At 43.8% G+C, this 18,498-nt stretch overlaps 1 protein-coding gene across 3 annotated transcripts in view; it reads left to right on the top strand.

Moving 5' to 3' along the window:
* TSHZ2 (teashirt zinc finger homeobox 2) overlaps window positions 1–10,574 on the top strand; it is a 231,752-nt gene extending 221,178 nt beyond the window's left edge. For 2 of the 3 annotated variants that reach the window (XM_063349968.1, XM_063349964.1), the window contains exon 3: window positions 1,177–7,544. In XM_063349968.1, the coding sequence (XP_063206038.1) occupies window positions 1,177–1,178 (2 nt within the window). In that variant the 3' untranslated portion in view covers window positions 1,179–7,544. Of the gene's footprint in view, window positions 1–1,176; window positions 7,545–10,157 lie in introns of those variants that run through there. The other variant, XR_010073041.1, reaches the window with a different exon arrangement.
* The last annotated feature ends 7,924 nt before the right edge of the window (window positions 10,575–18,498 follow it).

Below are 18,498 nucleotides of genomic sequence, written 5' to 3'. Positions count from 1 at the left end.
CTTTTAAGTGGGAATAATGATCTAAGGTATTCACCACAATTTCAAACTGACTTCCATGCATCCTCAGTTGCCAAAAGTCTCTACATTCAGCTGCCAAAACCTCTTCTTCCCTTCCAACAATTCTCCATAGCAGGTTTGGGTTGCCAATGCAAAACTCAGCATCACTGTGAGAACTGAAAAGGTGAAGATATTGTAAAACAAACCAAATTATAAACTAAATAGCATGAAGTCAATGTACCTTTTTGTTTTCATATGGATTTTTTTTAAAAGCTGAGTTTATTTTACTTTAAATAAAGCTACTACTGAATTTCCAGTTGATTTAGCCAGAACATAGGGAACGCACCGCAGGATTTGAGTTGTGTTTGCTGAAATGTCCGTGGCCTTGAACAGATAATATATTTTTCAGTAACATATTTCTCTTTGCCCGCTGCTGGTCTTTTTTGCTCTGTGCTCTCTCCAGATTGACTTTCACTCTACTTATTGCCTGCCTCATTTCTCACCCTATTTTTCCAGTTGTTTTTTTTTCTACTGCTTTTCTCAGTATCTTTCTCCCAGGTTATAAGCAAAACAGAATTCAACTTTAGGCTGAACTTTTAAACCCACATATTGAAGTTAAGTTAAACAAGCACCTTCTGTCTCCGTGTAGAAGTAACTTCACAACTTGAGTCACTTAGCACTTTTAGTAGTTGCAGAATGGAAGAGGTACAGTGGAAGAACGGCGGCTTTTAGTGCCGGGGAGGTGCTTTAACAACCAGAAATAACACAGCAATAGGCCAGTAATTTAAACACCATGTGGGTACCAAGATGTCCAATTCACCCTGAGGATTTTAGGGCATATTCTTGGCTGGTTGTAGAATGAGGGTCATCGTGTTGTCCAGGTTTAATCAACATGAGGGAAAAGCAGAGATGCAGAGTAAGACACTCAGTGGGCCAGGCAGAGCCACAGCATCAGTTGGAGTTTACCCATTAATCCCTGCCCAGTTGCAGACGTAAGGATCTGAGGTTTTTTATTCACATTTCCGTGTTCTTGCTTTTTGTGAGCCTATGGGTGGACAACGTAAAGCAAAGCTGACTCATTTCCCAAAATTTCTATTGATAAAAGTACATATTCAATAAAATCTTGAATTGTGATGAGAAATTCGGTAACGATAGTTGTTATCCTTATTCTGCTTGCAGGACGAATGCCTTAGTTCCAGCTCTCCAGCCCAGGCTTCCCGCACCCAGCCCGCCTCTACGTGTCACTCCGATCCTGACATTGAACTCACAACAACCCGGACCGAGAAGACTGCCAAAAAACTCCTGCTATTCTTCTTCATCCTCACTAACAATTTGGTAATGAAGTATTGATTTCCACTCCCCTGCTTATGGACAATATTAGATTTTCATTGATAAACTGCACTGGGGCTGTCTGGTCTCCGCTGTCCCTTTTTGCTGTCACTAAAACAAAGTGCCACTGAAGTAAGATAATGACTGAGAACATTGATGTACTTATTTCGTCAATTTGTAACACTTGACAGGAAAAAAAAATTCTTCATAGTTTAATGTCCAAGTGTGCTACACAAGATGCAGTCACGTTGGAAGCTTTACTTTTCATGGTAATGTCCATTTCCTATTTATAACCCCTTTGGGATAGTTTGTCTAAAGGAAATGTTTCTATTCTGTGCAGCTATTACTGTTGCACCTGGGTTGCCCAATCCAGTCATTGCACTAGGGATCAATACATCACAGTAAGTACAAGAATTATTAAGTTAAAACAGATTCTGAGCCAAAAAACCTCTGAACAATGTTAATCTTCTGTGCAAGTTGTTCAAATAGTTATGCTTAACCATGTTGCTGCCAAAGATTTGTTTAAAATGGATTATTTTCAGTTTGTTTTATTCCTCAGATATAGATATATATTTAAATCTCCATTACGGTTTATGACGAGACATATGCGATGGAGTGATTTTTAAACAAAAGTACTATTGTTAGATTATTGAACGTTATATAAATATAGGTATATCTATATATAAATATCGCTATATAAATATCTATATATAGATATAAAAGATAAAAGTAGAGTTCCTTTCTCAGTTAGGTGAGTGTCAATCTAAATCTCTCTGTTGTAGTCAATGGAGGTACGTTGGATTTATGCCGCTGTAAATGAGATCAGAATCTGGTCTTCGCGCCCTCCGTCCGGCCTGGCGAGTGCCGCCGGCGGGGACGGGCTGCGCAGCAGAGCTGTCCTCGAGTCAACCGAGACCTGGGGAGAAGGGGGCTACAAAGACGGCCATTTCAAATTTGTGCTTGTAACTTTTTTCATTAAAACTTTGAGGTCCCGATTTTAATTTGTGGAATATTCACGTTAATAATGAGATCTAATTAAGACATCCATTAAAAGCCCGTTAAAGTTAATTTAACGTAAAAATTCCAATAGAACTGTATTAGATTTTCTCCATTAAATTAACGTTATGGATTTTTAACGGATGTCTTAATTATACATTATTATTAACGGGAATACTGTATTACACAGATTAAAATCGGGTCCCGAGTCAACTCCCAAAATCTTCCAGGATATGCTAATGTCGCCAGCCTCACGTCACCCCGTGCACTGCTCGGAAATCCAGGCACAGCCCTGTTTACTCTCGCTGCGCGTTTCCTCGCAGCGAAAGCAGCCTCCAGTAGAAAAAAATCCATCTCTGCATTTAACGATGAACTTCCCGTATTCTCCAAGGAAAAATAAGCCTGGATCAAGTCGTAAATCGCTACTCCGTTGCAAACGAAATATTCAAAGTACGCTAGGCGCAAGTTGAGAAGAGGATCTCTCTCAAATGAGAGGGGGCTTTGGGGTGTCTCTTACTGTTGTTTTATTTTAGAAGTCCAAGGATATAATTGAAGCGCAGCATTCACAAACTCAGACTAAATATGTTTACTGCATTCCCTGTGGCTTGCGCAGAAGGGCCTGTTTGGGCACTGTTTGGGAAATTTTGACATGATCCCTAAACTCAACATGGAGGAGAAAAAAAGGCCCTTCTTATTTACCTCCTAGGGAAAGTGTTGCCCTTATGCCACATATAATAGCAAATTGCTTTTTTTATGGCATGCATAACCTAGATGGGAAAAAATATGGCGCTTGAGGGAAGGAGGGAAAAAGTAAATGAAGTTCCAGGAATGTCATTCTGAAGTAATGAGGCATGGACAGAAAATATACCCCTCACATCATCGGATTGAGATGGCAGTCGAAATAGCTTCATTGAAGTGTCAGCACTCATCCATCAATCAATCATCCACAAGGAAAAATAGCGACAGTACAACGGGGCGGCTTTTATGGGATTTACTCATGGGCATAGGGAATAGCAGCTCAAATGTAGTTCTGACATGAAAAGCAAGGTGCTGATATTATTTTTTATGATGGGAGGATCATAAAGTGAATTGAGAACAGTGAGGTCTGTCTTTGCTTAACCTATTCAACTGGAAATGAACGGAGCTCAACTGGAAACGAGCAGAGCCTTCAGATGGGTTAAGATTGAAGCCTGCACCGTGCTGAGCACCGGCCATTGACAACAAAATTCTATTAAAGCAAAATCAATGCATTAGCATCGAGCTCCTCAGAAGCTGTTAAATTGCACAGCCCAGTTCAGAGTTATTAAGTGAAGTTGCACGAGGTGGGTCCTGCGGCACGGATCCAAAGGCAGCGAGCGCTGCAGTAAAATGCCCCTTGGGAGGAACCATGCACGTACCCCCAGCCCCGCTCCTTTCCCCAAGCTTTTGGATGCTCTAAAAAAAACATTTGGCTTATTGTGGCATCCGACAGGTGAAGTTCCCACCAACTTATGACAGCCCCAATCCTGCGCCCTGTCGCCTTTTGGCATCTGCTTGGGTAGAAACCTTCTGTGATGCATGTTTTGCCTCTTGACGCCATGGCCGAGCCACAGGGAAGCCAACGCAGGCTGGTACCGGGAGTGAGGAGGCCTCTTCCCACAAGAGGGTGGCCCTGCGGCCCCAGCCAGCCTGCGGCGTCTGGGGCTGGAGCTCCGTGGGGCGGCTGCTGCTCAGGTTTGGCAGAAAAGAGGCGTCCCTGGTGCCCCATTGCCGGTGAGCAGAGGGCTTGTGGTGACAACAGAAAACACGGTCCCACCACCAGCCACCCCAGCCCCAGCCATGCCAGCACCTGGGACCCCCGAGCTGAAAACCTCTCTCAATTTTTTTGGGAGGGCCGGTCCCCCCAGGGAGGTCTGGCCGGCCCAGCAGCGGGTTTTGCTCAGGAACCTTCGCTCCGGCACAGGCAAGTGCAGGAAAAGCTACTTCATTTAAAATCTGGCCACAAACCTTTATTACACACTGCTAAACCTTGATTATTTTGCCTGCATCGCTGTCCTCTGGGAACATTTTAGGTACACATTTGAATTAAGTGATTTTTTATTTTTTTTACAATACAATATAAAAAGAGAAAATGTACGTCGCTCCTCTCTCTTTCTCTGTACGAATCTGGATGAGTTGATAGTTTATCTGTCATATAAATCAGGTAACACAGAAAATCATTGCATCTTTTCTCTGTCGTATCTACTCAATATCTATCGTTCTGACTTTTATTCTTATTGGAGATCATCAAAACATTAATTAAAAGCCTGGTGATCAAACAGGCGAATATTTATGATTCACGTCCTTGCTTATTAACAAGTGGCATATTGATACACCACATATCCAAGCTGTTTATGCTCTTGCGCTGCAATAAAGCAGTAAGAATTGTTACCCTTACACACTGCTTTGAGAGATTTATTCACAAACAGTAGCTCCCTTCCCGCCACCATCTATGTCAAAAGAAGCCATATCAGCTTAAAAAAAATGTTCTCTTTTAAAAGGGGGAGACGTAATTAGCATCTCTTTGGAGCCTAATATGTAAGAATTTCAGTGGATCAGTCTCAGGTGTTTTTCCCAGGCTCTTACTATTTAAGCTGAGAGGGAGAAAGACACTTAACTTTAAAAATGGCTGTCATCAGTACAATAATAATTGTTAGTTTAAAAAAAAAATCTTTAAGAATCCGCTAACAAACCTGCCCAGTAATTACTTGTCAATGCAACTTATCATGGGTTTTATTACCTACTTGTAAAAGTATTTACAAGACTGACCTCCCTAGCTTTTTTAGAGATCATGGAGGATATAAGAAGTCATTTTAAAAATCAATAATTATATATTAACACGATAGGAGTTGAAGCCTTCCAAGCCAATTTTACAGGCTATTGAGTCAACTCTCACACATTCAGATGGCAAGGATTGTTTCCCTCATTTTTGGTCTTTTTTCTTTCCTTAATCGTGTTTTGATGAAGTGCTATATTTATTAATTTATACCCGTGGTTCAGTTCCTAAAATAGAAGGGGATATTCCCACTGGGAAGCATCCGTGCAGGCTTTGCACGGGAAGCAAGCTGCCCTCGGTGATCGGGAAAGTACAAAAGTCACGGAGTTTTGGCCCGGGGCAGCCTCTGGGTGAGAGGTACCGCGGGGAGACACCAGCGTCGCGCTCTGCTAATTACCGCCGGGCCCATCCTCCCGCGAAGGCGCTGCCCTGGTTCAAGCACAGCAGCTCAGGTCAGCCCTCCCGCTGGTCTCGCTGTGAACGTCATCCTGCGGTCAAACCTCTTGAGGAAACGCAAGGGAATGGAAGACGGCAACGTGATTTTTGGCAGAGGCGTCTTCCCAGCGAAGCCATGACTGCTCAGCGCCCGAGGCCAGGCTGGGCTGAGGCCACCATCCCTGTCCCCTCTCTACTTGCCATCGTAGCTCTCAGGCAGGAGAAAGCGCCTCGGCTGAGTGGAGGTGGATCTCCGTCACGCAGGGCTTTTGTCTCCGCAAACAGATATACGACGCAATTTATATTTAAAACTCTCTCTATAAAGACAGTATTGATCACAGATTCCAGATCAATATGTTGCAATTACAGCAGGCTTTAAAGGCCATCTGTCCCCAAGCAAGAGCACCGATATAACCACCTCGATATATTTTGAAAAAGCCCTACTGGTATGTGCCCACCTCCTTACAGTACAGCCGGACATATTATTTTTGCTCCTAGGAAGCTGTGTTTAGGAGCGACACAGAGTTGTAATTCTTGACCACCAAGGCAGACCTCAGACCAGCTTCTCGTCAGGTCTCCAAGTCACAAGAGGGTCAGTGACACTGCGGTCCCGCCGGTCTGGTTTTCCTGCTCCCCATCACAATTTATCCCACAGGTTGCAACTTTCCTTTTTGCCAAACCTCTGTCAGTTGAAAGCGATCAGCGAGAGGTTATTGAATGTCACTAAAACGAAGGGCTGCTTTCAGTGACGGTGCTGAAGAGCTTGAGCTGGACATTGGTAGGTACAAACTGACAGGTTGGACCCCAGCAAATGTAAAGTTGTGAAACTTGTAACTAAAGCATAAATGATACGCATCTTAAGGCAGATTTCAATTCACATTTCACCAGTCTGAGGACCAAATTTATCAGAATCTGAAGTCAATACCGATGGCCCCAGATGAGCCGCTAAGTAGTGATTCCAGAGAGAAATGCTTCCTGGAATTTCTTTTTTCTTCTGTTCTTAATTATTTCCTGCAGTGGTTGACTTCACACAAGCACACAGAATTTAGGAATATTATGTAAAAATAAAGACAGTGGGATTACAGTGAGAACAGAAGCCAACGTACCTTTGCAAACGAACACAGGCCAGAGAAGGTGCGCGCCCGTCCCGCCAGCGCGTTCCTCATCTTCCCCGCAACCGCCTCCCTCCTTCGGCTTTATTTATACCAACTTCTAAAAACCAGAAGCCAGATTCTGAATTCGGTTATTAGGTGTAAATCCAGAGCTACTCCTTCGAATTCAGTGTATTTACCCTCTGCCCACGCAGCTCCAAACACTGCCCTCACGGTCCTGACCTCGGACTCCCCACACGTTTAGATGGTTTTGAAAAGAACTTCAGCAAAGAGTCTTCAGCTTCGTGCAGATTGAAACCTAAGGCACAGTCTGCACTTCAGAAGTTTTATAGTTATGTCAGGGAAGCGATTGCAAACTTTGTTATTTATGTGTCTATGCCGGTAAAAGTCCTAATGTAAAAACAGTTGTATCGCTATAAAGCACTTTATACTGGTACAGCTTATTTTGCTTTGCTGGACCACTTTTATACCAGTGCAAGCACTTTTATCCCGGTATACTTCAGTCTACACTAGTGGCCATTTTTTTGTTTTAACTATGCTGGCAAAAAACGGGAAGAGTAGATGAAGTTTAAGATGACACTGTTGTTTCTTGAACCAAAGTGTCTGTACAATATTTTCTTTGAGAGTATTTTTAAAAGTGAAATAGCTGTACCACTGGACTTAACTGCAGAGTAATAAACTTCCAGTTCACCATCACTCTCAGCTCATGAAATGTCTTCAGGCCTTTGTAAAAAGCCCTGTTTGAGACAACAGATTAAATACTAATCCTGGCAGGTCGTACATCTCCACTCGGGTTCATACCATCTAGCTGAGCAAACTTTTTTTTTTTCTTTTTTTGATCTGAGTAAAGACAACAAAAAATTCTTTCATTGAACTTCTTAGATGAGATAGCGGGGGGGGGGAGAGGGGGGAGCGGGGAGGGAATCAATATTTTAAAAAGAAAATGAAAATAACATCTTGCAGAAACGCAGCTACGTTAAATGCAAGGACCGCTTTCCCTTGCAGCCCGCGTCCCCGCCTGGGCGTCAGCCCCAGGTGAGGGATGTAGTCACAGTGCTCAAACTTCCATGCAATTGCCTCAAATGTGGAATATTTATACGGGCGATGTTTTCACTTACGAACCAGGCCGTGTAACGTTCAAAAATGACCTACCTGTGTATATCTAGGCAGATATGCAGCTATATACAGATAGCCACCCCCTGCGCACACGGGGGCACGCCGCAGCGCTCCCCGTCTTTCTGAACAGGCGACAAGCCTGTGGCTGAAGCAGCAGCCGGGCACAGTTGGCCCCAAGCGGAACAGCAGATACCTTCAGGATGTACAACGCAGTATTTTGGCTTTATCATGCAGCAAATGCTGGAATGTGCAATACAGGTTGCAAAAGCTGACAAGCTAAACAGTTCTTATTTGGCTCAGGGTACTTCACTGTCGTATGTCTCTGGTACAATATGCCCTTTTGTCCAGTGCTCAGGCACCACTTATTAATCCTTTGTTGGTTTGGGGTTGGTTGTTTGTTTTTTTCTGTACATTTGTTTTGCTTTTTTATTATCTTGAATGTGTCAGCACGAATCACGAGCTCCACCCCCATTTTAAATAATAGAGCATTAGTTGGCCATAACAGTAAATTTGACAGTTTTGCTCTGCCCCAGCGCTTGTGGTATATAGTAAGTTTGTTATTGGCAGCATCTTCAGGTTACATCTGTGACCCGTGGTGTTAGGTCTAGAATTTTGTTTTAAAAAAATAATTAAAAAAAAAAAAAAGACTCGAAAGCTCATTTCTCTTTAAAAAGAAAAAAAATGTATATACTACAAATCGCAAAAAGGAAAGATTAAACACAGTTTTTTATATTAACAACGCAAATGGGACTCCTTTCCGAGAGGACTCACGGCGACTTTATCTGTAGAATGTTTCAGTGCTTATGCACTCATTTTGTAACAAGTGCATGCTGTATAGAATATATTGCCTGTATACTTAGAGTGGACGGGGGGGCCAAGCTGCTTTTCATTGTGCACTGCAGCTTGTTTGGATGAAAAGTTACGCTTTTGATGCATTTTTATACTGTACATATTTGTATATATTAACTATATTGCCATGTTATGAACACAGATTTTGTTATATTTGCTTGTTTCGGTTTCCTACAAAAAAAAAAAAAAATTGGTCCATAACGGGGGATATTTTTTTTTTTTTTGGTATAGAAAATATGCTTGTAATTTTTGTTTGTTTGTTTTGTTGGTCATCATCTTTTAATGGTTCCTAAAGGAATTCGAGATGAGTTTTTGGAGGAACTCTGAGAAGCGAGTCTGTGTTTGCATGAGACCTGCCCAGTCGCTGGCTATAAAGGGGGGGGCGGGGGGAAGAGGGGAAATCTAAGTCAAGTTTTGCTTTTAAAGCATGCTTAGTCCCATGGGAAAACTCATACATGTACAATTATTCTCTTTGTATTTTATCTAATAGTGCCTGAATATTTTTTTTAATGTCTTCTTGGAGGAACAATTCATAATTGTCAAAATTTGAAACATTAGCTTAATTTTGTTTTCATGACCTCTCATTTCTCCTCCTTATTTATTTTGTTGCTGTTTATAATGGGCCCCAAGGCCATTTCTGACATTGCAGTGTTCTTCTTCCACATTAAGGATGTTTTTAAAATTACTAAGATTATTGAGCCAACAGGCTGTTTTAATCAAACCATGTTTCACTTGGTTTTGATGATTATGAATGGTCCTTACGATGGCAAAACCCCTTTCTGCTGGGAGGACCGTACCACCTAGTGGCCCTAAAGCCTCATGGCAGACAAGCATCTCCCCAGGATTTACTGGCTTTCTCAAAGCCTAGCTGGCAATTTTGCTTCAAATTATTTGCTTATTAAAACTAACTTAAACTAAACAAATTGATAATGTTAATGGCTTTTTTTTTTTTTTTCCCTTTGGTTGATTGCTAAATAAATTCGTATAATTTATACTAGAGGAGATTACTGCTTTTATTGTTTTGGGTTCCCCCAAACCAATTATTAACAATCAGGACTATGTATCTCATTAAATTTAAATCAGGTCAAACCTATTTATCTAAGGCCTTTCCAGATTTACAGGAAGATGACTGTATTCCAGTGCATTTAAGATGTATTTCTGTGTATGATTTTGCAGCATTGAAACCTATTAATGGTGATTTTTTTGTTCTGTATTTTTACCACAGTAAATACATTGTAAAAAAAAAAAAATAATCCCTCAACTTTACCACAGAAAACATTACTTTTTATGCCCAGGGATTTTTTTTTTTAATAAAATCACTGCAGTTTTAGAACTGTAATTAAAGCCCTGAATAATAGATCACACATCTTTATCTGTTGTGTTTAAAAGGAAAAAAAAATAGCCCAAACTGCTCACATAATCCTGAATGCCTCATTTCCATAAAAAAGGTTTCTATACATATATTATTTACATTTTTAAACATGGTAATTCTTTCCTTTGTGGCATAAAATGTCTCTTTTCCACTGCAGCTATTGGAAAGCGACTGCTCACATCTGAAATGTTATCGTAATTTGCATCAGGAAACCCAACTGCAGACATTAAGGACTTGGGTGTGTTCAATTATGATTTTGCTGGAGGCTGTCCCTCATTTTAATGCTGCACTCATTGAACTACCTTTCTGAAATCTAGCTGATATGGTTCACCATAGACATGCTTCACAACATCATTAGCTTTGCAAATGGCTTCATTTCAGTCAATGCAGACTTCAGTTTTGGCCAATTGTAAAATGGAAATTTGAAAAGGAAAAAAAAAAAAAAACAGATGCACTTAAAACATGAAAAGAATTATTTATATGATAAAAATATATTTAGATTTTCAAAGCACAAGACTGAACAGAAGTGCTCTTTTTATGCTTTCTGAAGATGTTACTGTTAAAAGTCTTTCTACATCAGGCTTAATAAATCTGTAATGACATTTGATGGATTGATTTTTGTGTGGGTTTTTCTTTTCTTTCTTTCTTTTTTTTTTTCCCCCCCGTTTCTTTCTCTGCAGAGAAAGAAAAAGACTGACCTGGAGAGACTGTGGGAGTACAAAACCACAGGAATGTGCCTGTTTCAGTAAAACTCACGAACGATTTCTAGCAGCCTCCCTTCCCTTAAATAATAATCACTTAAAATAAGAAAAAGAAAAAAAAAATATCCAACTACACCACCCTGCATTTGCTTCTACAGATCTTTTTCTCTCCCTCCTCTGACCACTCCGTGCGGGGGTTATTTATGGTGTAATCTACAGCGAGGCATTGGGCTGCTGTCACACAAATTCAAGGCTCGCTAGCCATAAACCAGGCATGATTGAGATACCAAATACCCTGCTCGCCACCGCTCCACCTCCGACGGATGGCTCTGTTTAACACTTACTTTCCCTAAGCGCTCCCTGGTCCCCTGTCATGCGGTGTCCCCCCGCGCGGTCCCCACGTGTCACGCTGCCGCAGCACACGCCGGAGCTGCCCCGGCCACGGTGGGTTATTTACTGCCGAGGAGCCAAAGCTCTGGGTGGCAGAGATCACCGAGACGTGTACTCATTGAGTTTCGATGGGTACAGTATCACCTGTTAGCCGTGTTTAATTCCCGCTGCTCCTCCTCGCCATGGTAAAATGTCCGATGAGCGGTGGAGCCCATCTCCAGCCACCCACCGTCCCCAGAGCAGAGCATCCTCCCCAGCCTCTCCGTCCCAGCCACGCGCCGCCCGGTCACTGAAGGAGAGGGCGGTTGGCCCCAGTCAGAGGGGAGGGAAGTGATGGATGTGTCGTCCCCCCCGCCCCCGCCATCATCCTTCTCCTCAGATCTCCTGCCTTTCCCAGGCCCCCTTCAGGGTCTCTCCAACCTGTCATGGAGGACCAGGGCCACAAGGGCACCACCTGTCCCTTCTTCAGCCACCCACCCCCAACGCGGAGAGCCAAAGCCAGGGAAGGCTCCGCACCCTCCTCGTCCTCCGTCACCACCTCCTTGGTGTGACCCACACCGCCCCGCAGCTGACCTGCACCAGCCACCCTTCAACTCCTACACGCCGGGGAGTTCGTTAGTGAACACACTTACGAGACAGAGCCTTGGATCCTGCAACACTGATTTTTTTTTTTTTTAAGTGATTATTTTTTTTAAAAGAATATATTGCACACATTTCAAGAAACCCCTCTAGGGTAAAATAAAAAATATATATAGATGGCTAAAATAACAAATGAATCATAAAACTTAGAGATGGAAAAGGACTATTAGATCATCCAATTTATCTTGCTGTCTGCCAATACAGGTTTGCTCCCCGCAGACCGCTCCCCAGGGCTTTGTCTAGTCTTTCTGACTTAACTCCAGCACGCAGGGTCCTCTGCCACTTTCCTGGGAAGAACAGTCAATGGTTTAGGCATGTTTTATATGTACGGGGCCAAATCCTGGCCTGAGGGGAGTCTCACCTGCAAGGCGCGCAGGCGTTGACCCCCAAACATGTCGATGGCTCCACAGAGCAGCGATACACGCGTCACTCCAGCGTGTTTTCACCTCCTGCCCTTGCACACGGCTGCCCGGGCCACCCCGCGGGGCTGCGGGGCCGGGACCGTGGTCCGCAAGGAGCCGCGTCCCCTCCATCCCGGATGGAGCCGCGGGGCCAGCCGGCTGGGCAGGATCCAGCGCCTGCCCATGCCGCGGCGTTCCCATCCTGGTGGAGACTGCCAAACCAGCTGTAGGCAGCTCTCAGCAGGCTTAAGAGACTGCTCTAATTTATTCCAAGGGTTTGAACTTGCATCTCTCTTTCTTTTCTTTTCTTTTTTTTTTTTTTTTTAATTATTGGTGATACACTCCAACAGAAGAACAAACAAACAAATAAAATCAACCCTTCAGCTTCTCAGATGGATGTTTTGGCTACAGGGCAACTTTGAAAGCCTGGTTCAATTGTTGTTTTTGCTTTCATTTTTTGCTGCTCCTTAAAACTGTCTTGATTTAATAAAAGTTAAATGTTTTCATAGGAAAATCAGGCTGGGTCGTTTGTGATTCTTTTATGTACAACACGAATGCTACATTATTCAACAATTGAGGAATAAATTTAATTCTGTCTACCTTCTACCTTTGCTGAATGTTTTACAATTTAAATGGCTGGTCTGACAGTGACGTCCGGGTGCTGAGGAGAGATCGATTGTCTCCAGGAGGGCACCAAGGTCATGGTAGGAAGGACTTTGGGTGGGACATCACCAGGCCTGAGGGAGGCAGGAGGGGAGAGCCTGGGACCAGGGGCTGGGGTTTGCTGCACCAGAAGTGGGATTATCTGTCTCCAAGGGCCCCCGTTCACCGCCCCGCTGCCCGCCATGGGGGTACCCAGGCTGGAGACCCCTCTGTGTGGGGCCATCGCTTGTGCTGGGCATGAGCTGAGCTTTTCTGGGAGTTTGCAGGTGACCAATACCCCCAGTTCCAGAGTCGGGCCGGGGCAGCCGAGCACACCGCAGCCGGCACAGCCGCTGGAGAGGCTCCTGTCACTCAGGGCACCTCATTAGGAAGATTTATGACCAGGAAAACAAAAGTTTAGAGGAACAAAAGGCAAGCCCACATACCCTCGGCATCTGCTCCCGTCTCACACCGACTCCTCGGCCCCAGCTCAGAGGCAATTCTGGACCAAACGGAGCTTTTAACTGGGCTCCAGACCTCAGGCTGTGGGCAGGAGCAGCTGCAAAGGAAACGGCCTTCGTGGAAAGAGAAGGAACAAAGATCAGGAGAAAAACAATGCAAACCAGAGTATAAAACTTCAGGTTGTATCAAGTCGCTCCCCACTACTGGGAAGGTGTTTCCCTGTTCATGGGAAGGAGTCGAGGCCCTGAGGGTGATGATGGGGCTCCTCCCGGGATGCAGCACCCCCGGCTGCCGGCGCTTACCCCGCCCAGGGCAGGGAGCTGGGGGATCCGCTCCTCCTCCATCCCCTGGTGCGCACGGGCAGCGGGAGCGTGCCGGTGTCGGCAGTTGTGCACGGGGCCAGGCTTTTATCACAGCAGGCAGAACTAACCAGCCACACCGAAAAACTGCCAGATTTAGGCTATGTGTACACGAGGGCTGACCAGGGCCCTCCTCAAGTGACGTCTGCTCATGTGCCCTGTTCTTGGTGATCGGCAGCGCACGTGGCACCATCAACGATAAGCAGGAAAAGGGACGTGGTCACCTGGGATTCCATCAATAGGAGGATCCAGTGGGAGGTGAAGAGGCACAAAAGGGGCTGTGCGGTACCTGGAACACCAGGGAGCAAGGTCCAGACCACTCCTTTTTGTATAATGTTGGAATTTCGCAGTTTTCTGCAGCCCAAACAGTAATCCAGGCTAAACCCTTTGATGCCTCCTCTGGTCGTCCGGCAAAATACACCTAAATCCCTAAAACATGAAGTGCATCCGTGTCTCAAGGGCCGTCGTGCAGGAGGAGGAGGCTTCTTGCAGAGACGAGCAGATAAACCTCAGCTCTAACACGGGCATTTGGGAAAGACAGACCGCCCACGCACTGGAAATATTTACTGCAATGGTACTGTCGCTTGAAAGGTATTTACGACATTTTTAACACAAAAAAGACATACTTTTGCTGTCGAAATGGTGCTTTTCTGGATGTAACATATTTCGGGACTTTGTAGAGATGTGGCGATGAACAGCACCTCGGAAACGCTGGAGAAACTCCGGCCTGGTGGTTGTTCCAACAGTGAGCAGGCAGAACAGGGCTGCGAGGCTGACGTTGGACATTTCAGGCGCTACTGCAAAGGAAACATTACATTATATAAAAGAAATATTGCCCAGAGAAATATACCCTAAATATGAAGTTTCCTTTTTAAAAAAATGATGCTAGTTTTACATTAGCACTCAACTTTATAATGAGGCAAGTATAGCTACAGCTCCTCAGTTGGCTCTCCACCAAAAAGTCCTTTTTGCTGGTAGGCTATCACTGATCTTCATTTTTAAAGCCTTCACGACTAAATTCACTGAATCTGGCTTCTGGAGCGTGCAGGTCAGTGGCGTGGTGCAATTCAGGAGCGATTAAGGTGTCTCCAGACCAGGCTCTATAATCCCAGTGCCAAAAATCACTGTCAAGTAAAAAAAAAAAAAAAAAAAAAAAAAAAGCCAGAACAAAAACCAAATCCAAATCCAGGACATTCAAGTATTCCCATTTAGTTGACCAGAACTAAACAGCATTACAAGTGTTTGAGAATTTTGTTTGCTTGTTTTTCTGAAGTAACTAATGAAATATCAATAGTTCTGGCCAGACCCATCCCGGCGTGCACTCAGCTTAAATCGACAAAATGAGAAGCCCCTGCCTTTAGGAAAACAGCAATAATGCTAGGTTAGAGAAGGGGGAAATCACTTTTTTTTTTTTTTTTTTTAAATAAAAAGTCCATCTGTAAGCAATTGTGCTAATGCTTTAAAGATGATCGGCTCAGGCTTTTGGAGTCAAACAGGAAAACAACCAAAATTCTTATCGGGAAAGAAATTTTTCAATCCGAAAACAGATTCTGTCAAAACGTCAAAGGCCCAGATTTAGGTTCTGCTAAAAGAGACTTTTACAAGACCCAATTTGACTAGAAATGTTGAGCTCAATTATCGTTTAACCTCAAGCAGAAGGAGACAAGCAACACAAACCCAAACACAACGCTGAAGGTAAACCAAAAAGCAGCAGAAATTACGAATCCTGACTTTGTGGAACGCACGGAGCGAGCGCAGGGCGCTGGCATTGGGACGTGAACTGGGAAGGTGTGTTCCGTTAAGGTGTTATTTGCGCTAAAGTTTACCAAAAAGTTGAGCCTTGGGAAAAAAAAAAATATCTTACCTGGACAATAAAGCGAACCGAAGCGCAGAGCTGCTTCTCCTCGTCTAACTGAGAACGGAACCCCGTGGGCAGATGGCGTTAACACCTCGGCCCGCGGGCTGAGGAGCCGGGACGGTCCTGGGGGGGGTTGGGGAGAGGCGGTTGGCAGAACACGGAGCGGGGGGGGGAAAATGTATTTTGGAATTAATTATAATTTCACTCAGTTGTTCTGAGCGTCTCTTTCCCCAAACTATTTATGCTCAACTTTGACATTAAAATTTCACTCGGTTTGCTCAGAATTACTTTCTTTAGCAATGCTTAATTAGCTTTTTGAGAACATACATATATATATTAAAAATTCAGAAGTACCCTAAACTGAAATAACACTTCATGACAAAATGTGAACTTTTTTTTTTTATTATTTGATGAGAGGGAGCATTTTTTGCTTTAAGTGAAAACTATTTCCTGATTTTCCAGAATTATCAGAAAACCAAGAAGCCTGTTGTTTCCTCGGCTCACACAGGTAACTCAGGCTCCTCCAGTTCACTATTTACCAATTTTTCCAATAAACTGCAGCAAAGATGGAGGGATGAAATTGCAGAAAGGTTCTTTACAAGTAATTATTCAACAAGACAAAAAAAATCAGTAATTAGGTCACGACTTTCAGAGGGGATTAATGAAAACATTTTATATGTGTAAAATGAGTTTTAAATGCCAAAGGGTTCCATAACTATTTATTAGACCAGATTTGCTCATGCAAATAGTTTTGTACCTAAGCTTCACGCAGAGAAATGTCTGTCTCATAGTGACATGTACCACATTATAAAATGCATCATTTAATTAATCATAAAATCTTGGGCAGTCAAAAATAATGGTAGCCAGCAGCTAAACTGCACACCAAATCTGCTCTGCAGCAACACATTTCGGTAAATATTGATAGGGTGAGAAGAGAAAATCGGAGATAACGTTTCTGTATCTACAGATTTCCTCTGGTTCATCTCGCTTGTCGGTGAAGTTTTGTGGTTACACTGTGATTTCTGCTACATGGAGTATTTAAATAGGTCAACATCTCTCTGCATGTATGGTCTATTCTGGGGCAGCTCTGTGTTTGTTTTATTTTTATCTACTTTATGTTATGCAATTGCTAATTAATTTAGGAATCTAAAGTAAACTTGGCCTTAAGACATATAGCACCTTCAGCATCGCGAGCTGCTCCGGCTCCTGACGGCTCCTCTCCCCCTTCAGCTCCGTCCTGGTGGCTCTTCCTTGCGAACACTGCCATCTAATGCCCAAGCGCGCTCCGAGCTCTCGCTGGGGGGAGGAAACACGAGGCTGCGATTGTCTTTTCCACAACATCCCTCCATCACAAGGCTGCTGAGCCACCCCAGAGCTCCCACCATTCATAAGAGCAAGCGGAAGGATGATGCCGGAGCCCGGAGGCAACCACCTTCCCTTGGCTGGCAGAACCTGAAGGGCCTTGTGAAGTGTTAAAGGAGGGAAGCGATGGACTCGTGGAGGCTGCAGAGCCCGGCTCAGCCTGGCAGCCACCAGTGATGACATTTTGCACGTAGGGAGCCAGGGATAACCTCATTAGAAACAAAGGGAGGAAACTGCTGAAGAGGGAGCGGTATTACCAACACCCAAAGTTCCCCAGTTCCAAGCACCTTTATCCTGTATAAAGATCCAGCTTGGTCCAGAGCTGAGTATGTTACTTCGCTGTCGTACAAATATATACAGCAGGAATATAAAGCTGCTGTATCTGCTCTAAGCAGATCAGGCTCAGTTCAACTAGAGCCAATAATAAAATTAAGAACGGGTGATCCGGGAGGACACCACACCTTTCCGTTTAGCTCCATAAAGAAGGAGATGGCATACTTACAGATCCGTGGTCAGAACTGAGGCCAACATGGCAGTCTGAAAAGTGTTAAACAAGACAGAATTCCTTCTTTTGTAACACCACGCTCGACCCAGCAGCCTGCTCTCTCTGGGCTCATACACCAACGGCTGTTAATAGCTACCGACTTGCACAAGATTTCACATACGGCCTAATACCGGACTCGGTATCCACCAATAACGAACTCCAAACTAAATCAAACTGCATATCGTATAACTGACCCTTGCTACCGATAACAATCCATGTCAAAATGAGCACTCTTGTAATTAGCATGTAGTTAATCTGCATAATTACGCATGGCAATCACACTGTAGCATGTTTGGAAATGCTCGATCTCATTTTCCCCAGTAATCCCAAATCATATGAATATCTTCTGTAGGAACTACTACTTTAGATATTATGAATTAATATTAAGATGAAATTGAATTAAATGTACTGATTTTAATGTCATGAATGCACTCATAACTATTTTTTCCCCTGAGAACCATCTGCAATTCAGAGACTCGCTAATCCTAATTAAATGCACTTTTCTTAAGTGTGTGCAAATGAACAGAGAAATCTGCTCAGTAACGCACTTGCATATTTTCCTCTTTCACAAAAGGGAAGAGGAAACTGTTTTGTGATTTAATATTAGATCTTTCTCATACGAGAAAATGAGTGTCGCTTCTTCGTAATTTTAAGACATACAGCAGTCTGACTATGTATCTTAACTGGTAATTCATTAAAAGCGTAGGAGGAAGATCCCTCAAACAAGCGTTTATAATTCTGAGCTGAACGGTTAGAGAAAGGCTGTGTTGTAGCTATGCCTTCCAGCGTGTCAGACACTGCTTGAAGTCCTCCGATCCTCTGCTTGGAGGCCACAGAGAGAGCCTGGCACTCGGCAGGTTATTCTGCAAACCGGTTACCGCAGGGCTTCATCGGCACAAGGGGGCAACGACAGCAGGCCACGGAGCCAGGAGGACGTCCCACCAACCCCGCAGCTACAGCGGCTTTATCAACACCAACAGTGGAAAGCCACCCAGCTTTACTCATGGCTCCATTTAGTTTTGGTCTTGGCCTTCCCTGCAAAGAGAGCATCAACCTTTTGATTAACCCAGCTGAGGCTGGGAATAACAGTTACCTCAAAGGAATAGGGAGGCGGGGAAGTTTTAGCAGTATTAATGTAGC

This window comes from Chroicocephalus ridibundus, chromosome 12, assembly GCF_963924245.1.
Source record: "Chroicocephalus ridibundus chromosome 12, bChrRid1.1, whole genome shotgun sequence".
Taxonomy (NCBI): domain Eukaryota; kingdom Metazoa; phylum Chordata; class Aves; order Charadriiformes; family Laridae; genus Chroicocephalus; species Chroicocephalus ridibundus.
Note: the sequence above shows the minus strand (reverse complement) of the source record. Positions and strands in the feature narration are given on the sequence as shown.